Here is a 7,500-nt window from a genome sequence, read left to right as displayed (position 1 = left end):
ACACTACGTGTGGTAGGCTGTTCAATTTTGTTCGCAATTGTCAATAATTGCTGTTTTTCCCTTCCCAAACATCCCTTTCTTGTCCCAACCATCAAAATGATGGTACAGACGGTACTGGCGAGAACACTGGTGTGTGTGTGTGTGTGTGTGTGTGTGTGTGTGTGTGTGTGTGCGTGCGTGCGTGTGTGTGTGTGTTTGTCTGTCTGTGTGCACGTGAGCATTTGCATGTGCAGATGTTGACATGTAGGTTTATGGCTGTTGATCAGAGTGAAATGAAGGAAATTGGAGATTATTTGTTCTCACTCTAAATGGCAACAGCTCAAGGTAAACTCACTTTATTCATTTAGTTGTGTTTGTTTGTTTGTTTGTTTGTTTGTGTATGTGTGTATCCATAAGCGTGTGGGTGTTTGTAACTGTTTGATTGGACTGCAAAGTATTGTTGTTGTCATTTTTGGAAATGTGTGTTGACAGACAGATAGACAGACAAACAGACGAACAAACACATTAAAATTAAACGACAATATTAATTAAATCGGTTTACCTGCTCTAGTAACTTTATGTGCTACAGAACCATATTGTCTGCATTGTATCTCTTTTGCTACCCCAACTACACATCAAACAACAGAACATGTCATGCACCTCATTCATTCCCAACCATTCTCTTTGTATTACATCCTTTCGCACATGTTGATATCAATCAACATAACTAATAAATACATATTCGTACTGCCCGTCTGTCTGCATTCACTTTGTCATTTTTCCTTTTTCTATCTCACGTACCCTTCATGTTTTACAGACAAAATTGTATCTGCTGGTCATCCCAGTTATGCAAGAGTTGTTGGTGTTACCACAAAACTACTGCAAGCCAACAAGTGGGATGAGGCGTTAGACGTCAACTGGAGGATTGTCATTATTGATGATCCTACTGTGACGGCGTATGTTATGCCTGTGAGTGTTGAGTGTGTGTACCGTGTGGGTAAATGTGTTTACGTGTGATGTGTGTGAAGAGTGGTCAAATTGTGGTGTATACTGGACTGTTGGAGATGATGAAGACGGACATGTTGGCCGTCATTAAATGGATGCGTGTGATGTGAGTAAGAATATATGTTTATTGTTGATTCAGAATCTTGTCTAACCCAGCAACTGCCCACCTACCCACCCGTATGTCTGTCTGTCTGTCTGTCTGTCTGTCTGTTCGTCTCTCTGTCTGTTTTTCTGTTTGTGACTGTTTGTCCGTCTGTCTGTCTGTCTGTCTGTCTCTCTGTCTGTCTGTCTGTCTGTTTGTTTGTCTATATGTCTGTCTTTGTCAAGTTGATTTTTGTTGTATCCTGTGTTGTGGCTTGACTTTGTCATCATTACTTTAGGTGATTATTCTAGATGTTTGTGTTCCTTGTATGCCCGTCGCTCAACTCAACAGCCATCGAGCTCCAATCAACAGCATTGCATGGGCACCACACTGTTAATGTCACTTCTGCACGGCAAGTAACAACCATACAGTCAGTCAGCTAGTCAACCAACCACCCAGCACATTGTTTTTGTTGATTAATTACAAGATAGTCTACCACCTGCAAACAGCACTCGGTAGTTGTTATGCAGCAGTCCTCTTTTTCTACGCAGGTTCATTGCACGGTGTGTTTTGTACGCCGGGCGTATTTAGCTACGCACGTTTAGTAATACATACAGTACAGTCCAGTTGTCCTCCAGGTGGCATCCACTTTGCTTTTTGTGTTGTCTGTATCCTACAAACCTCAGAGACTGACTAGTTTGCGACTTTGTTGGGTAAATGCAAATGCACACTTTAGTATCTATTTTTATCTGCTACTATGTTGCATTGCTATGGCAACAGCAATAGTTAAAAATTGTGGTTTTTAAGAAACAGTGATGACTCGCAGTGTTTTCATGCATACATTAGTTGATGTTGTGTGTGTGTGTGTGTGTGTGTGTGTGTGTGTGTGTGTGTGTGTGTGTGTGTGTGTGTGTGTGTGTGTGTGTGTGTGTGTGTGTGTGTGTGTGTGTGTGTGTGTGTGTGTGTGTGTGTGTGTGTGTTTTGCACAGTCGATGATCATCAAGCGTTGCATGATTTGGGACATTCAGCAGATGCCTCATCCCATCGAAGATCCAATTCTGGCCTACACAGCGGAGAGCGAAATCAATCAGATTCAGTGGGCGTCCACGCAGCCAGACTGGATTGCAATCTGTTACCATAAGAACCTAGAGATCTTACGCGTGTAGCAATCATTCCTATTCTCGTTCGTTTTCTCTGTGTTTTTAATTGTATGTGAATCACACTTGCAGATAACGAGGAGGTATAGGGTCATAGCTTGTTGTAGAACGTTGCATCCACCACAACAACACACATAAGTGTGTGCATTCGTAGAGTGTGTAGAAACAGCTCAGAATGCGTGCATACTTTGTATTGCGCGTGCGTTGATAAGTAAGTCAAATAAATCAGTGAAATGATGTAGTTGATCTGGTGGTCGTCGGGTGTTTCTGTATAGGCCCCCGTCAACAGTTGATAATGAGAGACAATGATATAAATATGTGGGCCTCCTGAAGTCAAGAGTAGAGGGAGTTACTCTGAGAGTTTGATCGTTGTAGGCATGCAAACCGTGTTGGCCAAGGTGGTCATGGCCTTCCTTGTTCACTGCATTACTTCCGATTGTTATATAATGGTGTTGGCTTCTAACCTCTCTACAGTTATGTCAGGGGTTGCATATTAAGTCTGTGACTCTTCCAGTTCAAGCCATTTTAATTTCAATTTTTAATTTCTAATTTTTAAATTGTGTTAGCGATCTTTATTTTGCAGGCACCCAAAATATGAATTTGCAAGCAAGTTTCTATTTTAATTTGTAACTTTGATTGAGATTTTAATTTTAACTTTATTCATTTACCATGACTGAGTTCTCATTAATCTTTGGGTACTCAGTAGACCTAATTGTTACACCAGTGGTGGCAGAGGTGGGGCAGCATGCCTCCGATGCAACTCTGAGCACAACCTTTATTTTTGTAAGCAAAAAAACATTATGGCAGTCAAGCAACCAAATCTCCTTAGTCCATGTACTTCAGAGTGCTCTCCAGCTTGCGAGTTGCTCTGCCGGTGCTGTACATACACACTTGTGAGTTTTGATTTTTAATTAAACAAAGTATTATCTATTATTGGTAGAGTAACTAAAAATCTTGCTACAGCTAGTGCAAATGTTAACTGTGACTACATTGAGTTTCAATTTCGTGTTGTTGCTTACTTGAGACACACAGAGCAGGTCAGCTCGTTACCATTTACGTAGGGAGGACAAGGAAGTGATCCACATATTCCTTCAACAGGATAAAATAGATTGCCATCATGTTCTGGAGAACTTCCAACTGTCGGTTCTGCGTTGTAGTCGACGCATACGTACATGTTTCTTCCTGAATGATTGTGGCGTTCTGCCATGAGATATCCATAGTATGCCCTGCTCCATCCACTGGGACAGATGTTCCTTGCTGGTAACATGAACTGAGTGTTCTTAGTGGCAGCATAACACACAGCACAAGGAACATCGTGGTTATGCAATCCTTTATTGATGAATGGTTGAATGCCATTACCAAGTTCGTATTCAGTTCCATAAATATAACTGGCTCCTTGATCACCACTTCTAGAATATCCCCATATGGGATTGAGTGGAAGACACTGAGTGTTGGCTCCACCTCCACCGTGATTGTAATGCGACCTAGCAGCGACTCCAGAATAAAGAGTTTGTACTTCAGTTGCCGAACACTGTTTTCTTCCCCATTGAATGTAAATAACACCACTTGTTCCAGGAGAAGCTGGAGCAGCTGCATGAACATTTGACAATTGTATAGTATACGTGTGGACAGCTCTATAGATATTAATGTTCTTACTGTCTTTTATTGTAGCAATCTTACAACAACAATTTTATCAATTTTACAACTATATAATCTTGTGTGTGTGTGTGTGTGTGTGTGTGTGTGTGTGTGTGTGTGTGTGTGTGTGTGTGTGTGTGTGTGTGTGTGTGTGTGTGTGTGTGTGTGTGTGTGTGTGTGTGTGTGTGTGTGTCTTTGTCTTTGTCTTCATTATAGGTTCTCATGATGAGACAAGTATACCATCACCTCTTAGTAGTTGTACATGTTCTGTAAGTCCAAGTGTAACCAGTCTACATATAATCATAACAGACGTTGTTTATTGTTTACCTATTCCAGGTTCTCCTTTTGCCCCTTCGTCACCTGGGAGGCCTCGAGAACCCGCAAGGCCGCCTCTTCCCGGCATCCCAGGACTGCCTGGAGTGCCTTGTATTCCTGTAATATTTCAGTAACAAACCGTGCTCACATACTCCAAGTTCAGTGACATGCTTACCATCTCGGCCTACACAAAGAAGACGCAAATTGAGATGATTGAATAATTTGAAAACTCTAGGTATGACGTTTATGCATGCAAATTAAACCACTGGAAGAGAATTTTATGTCAGGATTAGCGCCACAAACTTATGCATATGCAATAAATTAGGTACAAAAATGGTATTAATCTATAGCACACAACGTTGTTGCAAACAGGCAGAATGACAACTGGCAGCTAGCTGTAGACAGGCGACATGCGCACATGCAGAAAGGTTTGACCAAACGTGGGATAGTATATTTCGATTTTTACTTACCGTCTCTTCCAGGCAGTCCGGGTGGACCTACAGTAAACGTCAATTATGATTATTTTTATAATTTATATACTCAAATTTAGTGTCTTACCACGACTGCAAGTGGGACTGCTTTGAGCCTTGCTCTAAAACAAAAAATAAGTTTGTAGGAGAGTTGGATAAACTTGTAGAGATTGCTATACACGACAACTGACTGACTGCTCGTCTTACCTGACTTACTGACTGTCCATTGACCATGACCGTAAAGATCAAATCCAGAAATAAAGTACAAAATGCAATAAACCTTTAAAACATTCTAAACATATCCAACGTTCTCATTAGACAAAAGACTGATTTCACTTACTTGAGGAAAGTCATTCTTGTTGCCAACAAGTGTTCAGATCCAAAGAGTCTGCAAGTCTCTTCTCTCCTCAGTCTCTGCAGTAAATTGTCTGCTACTCTCATTCACGTATCCTTTATATCTAGCAGCACACACTGATGATGTAATCATTTTTGTTTATTCCGTCATCTAGAAGACACGGACCGCCGCTTCTTACGTTCTATAGCTGGTGGGTTCATCACCTTCCCGTGCACTATCTGATTCTGCGACTGTAAACAATGGAAAGAATCTGCACGGTAACGTTGATAAAGTAACAATCCTGACTCCATTTATGGTATAGCTTTTGCAGACACGCGACCGTCCGTCGTTAATTATCTAAGTAACCGCTGATGTCTAGAGCGCATCCCACTCTCATCTTCCCTACCAATAGCTTTATGCACAAACTTCAACTCATCCGAACCAATTTTTTAGCTAATGGAGTTTAGAATTATTTATACATTTATATTTGAATGTTCTCATTTCTGCAAAAGACTCGCCTAAATGACCGTTAACTGTTGTGCCAAGTAATGTGCACGTAATGTTTCACAGGTAGACAGACGCAATTAGCTATAACAAACCGACTTGCGTCTTTGTTATTGACACAGTAAATCATGTGTTTTCATGCGTTAGTTGATATCTTTGTGTGTGATAAATTTTGGGTTAATTAATTTAATTAAGGTTAAGGTTAGGGTTAGGGTTAGCAAATATTGTAAATTTTGCACCATTGATTAATTAATTAAGCGTAATTTTTTTGGGACATTCAGCAGATGATTCGTCCCATCCAAGATCCAAATCTAGCATAGACTATCTATCTCTAGATCTATACACTGCATGCGGAGAGCGAAATCAATCAGATTTATTACGCGTGCACTCAGCCAGACTGGATTACGATCTGAACCTAGAGATCTTACTAGGCGTGTAGCAAACTCATTTATTTTCTCCGTGTTTCTAGCTATAGTCGCTAGAGGTGAATCACGCTTGCAGATCAGGAGGAGCTGCCTACAGTTAGAGGGTCGTAGGCTGTTGTAGAATGTTTCATCCAATCAACACCACAACAACACACGTAAGTGTGTGCATCTCTAGATATATATTAAGTGTAGAAACAGCTCAGAACGCGTCGCATATATACATGCTTTCTAGTGCGCGTGCGTTGTTAACTAAGTCAATTACATCAATCAGATTATGCCTAGATAGCAGTTGATAATGATATAATGCACGCAGAGAGAATGAATCGGAATTTACTAAGTAAAGCAACGAAACAGGAATTATTGTAAAGCTTAAGGGGCCTGATCCCCTACTGACAAAATAAAATCATTATAATTCATGACATAACTGTTACACATAAACTATCAGTTAAAACGTTTCAAAATTTATCACATGTTAATGCTAGTAGAGTTTAATGGTCTAACGGTCAAGTTGTCTCCATAGCAAATAGACACGCCTTCGCTGTTTTAGACGAGGTTGAAACGGTTATTGCGCGCTCGCTTCGCTCGAACGTGCAGGGAACGCGAGGCTCCGTAGATAGTGAACAGTCTTGATGTGATTAGAATCTTTTGTGCGTTCAAGCTCATTTTGACGAGTTTCGCTACCTCGGGGTGTTCAAATTTAGTATGGAAAAAAGACGTCAAATGCGCTCGTCAGCGTAACGGAGGTAAAAATCGATCATCAGATTGTTGTACCTCGTGTAACGAATCGTCGTGCCAAGTTTTTGGTTCTACGCTTTAGTTTTGCCAACTTAATAGAAGAAGAAGGCTCGTAATGGCGTCCATACTGTCTTCGCGCAACGGTCGAGTGCGCCGGAAGTTCTGGGCAAGTTGCAAGGTTGGAAACATGCAAGTGAGCTAGACGTAAGCTACAGACACTGTTTCTACACTTTAAGAGACGAATGGAGCTAGTCATGTTGTACTGTCTCTTCTGACTAGGAGGAAAGGAATACCGGAAGTGCAGAGTTACTCAAGAATGCACGTCGATTTGAAGGTGAAGCCAGGAGTTTTGAATATTGTCACTTTGCAGACGTAGCAATTGATGATGAAATGAAATTCTAAAGGAAAGAGCTAGTAGAAATAAATTTTTCATAAAATCGGTCTGTGAAGCGAATCAGGGCCATGGCCCTCTTGCCCTCACACCGTTAATGTATGCCTGCATGATCAGTTATTACTCTGAGTCTCTCTCCACTTTTAACTTCAGGGCGCACGTATACATGCATATGAAGTTAAAAGTGGAGAGAGAGTTATGACTGATCATGCAGGCATACATTAACCGTGTGAGGGCAAGACCTAGTTAAAAGCTTTACAATAATTCCTGTTTCACTGCATTACTTAGTAAATTCCGAATGCTCTATTGACTAGACAAATACGTGTTTGGACCGGTCACTTCAACTCCCAACCTCGAAAAGTCGATAATGTGAGGATTAATTATACATACTACGTATTTACTCATTTGCTATCAGTCTCATTGATCCTTTTGCGTACCCAATATATCTAGACCTAATTGTATTAC

General features: G+C 40.8%; 1 protein-coding gene and 1 long non-coding RNA gene across 2 annotated transcripts; one reads left to right on the top strand and one right to left on the bottom strand.

Annotated features, from left to right (window-relative positions):
* Nucleotides 1-3,152: 3,152 nt before the first annotated feature.
* Nucleotides 3,153-5,087, bottom strand: LOC134180932 (short-chain collagen C4-like). Its single transcript, XM_062648115.1, has 7 exons — nucleotides 4,987-5,087; nucleotides 4,854-4,926; nucleotides 4,735-4,768; nucleotides 4,647-4,673; nucleotides 4,352-4,360; nucleotides 4,189-4,293; nucleotides 3,153-3,813 (listed from the first exon to the last, which is right to left on the bottom strand). The coding sequence occupies exons 1-7, from the start codon at nucleotides 5,085-5,087 to the stop codon at nucleotides 3,239-3,241; spliced, it is 924 nt and encodes a 307-aa protein (XP_062504099.1). The 3' UTR covers nucleotides 3,153-3,238.
* Nucleotides 5,088-6,515: 1,428 nt separating this feature from the next.
* On the top strand, nucleotides 6,516-7,161 carry LOC134180686 (uncharacterized). The gene is made up of 3 exons (XR_009970034.1): nucleotides 6,516-6,652; nucleotides 6,727-6,848; nucleotides 6,924-7,161. It is a non-coding gene; the product is annotated as an uncharacterized LOC134180686 (long non-coding RNA).
* Nucleotides 7,162-7,500: the final 339 nt, after the last annotated feature.

This window comes from Corticium candelabrum, chromosome 6, assembly GCF_963422355.1.
Source record: "Corticium candelabrum chromosome 6, ooCorCand1.1, whole genome shotgun sequence".
NCBI lineage: Eukaryota > Metazoa > Porifera > Homoscleromorpha > Homosclerophorida > Plakinidae > Corticium > Corticium candelabrum.
This window is presented reverse-complemented; position numbering and strand designations above follow the sequence as displayed.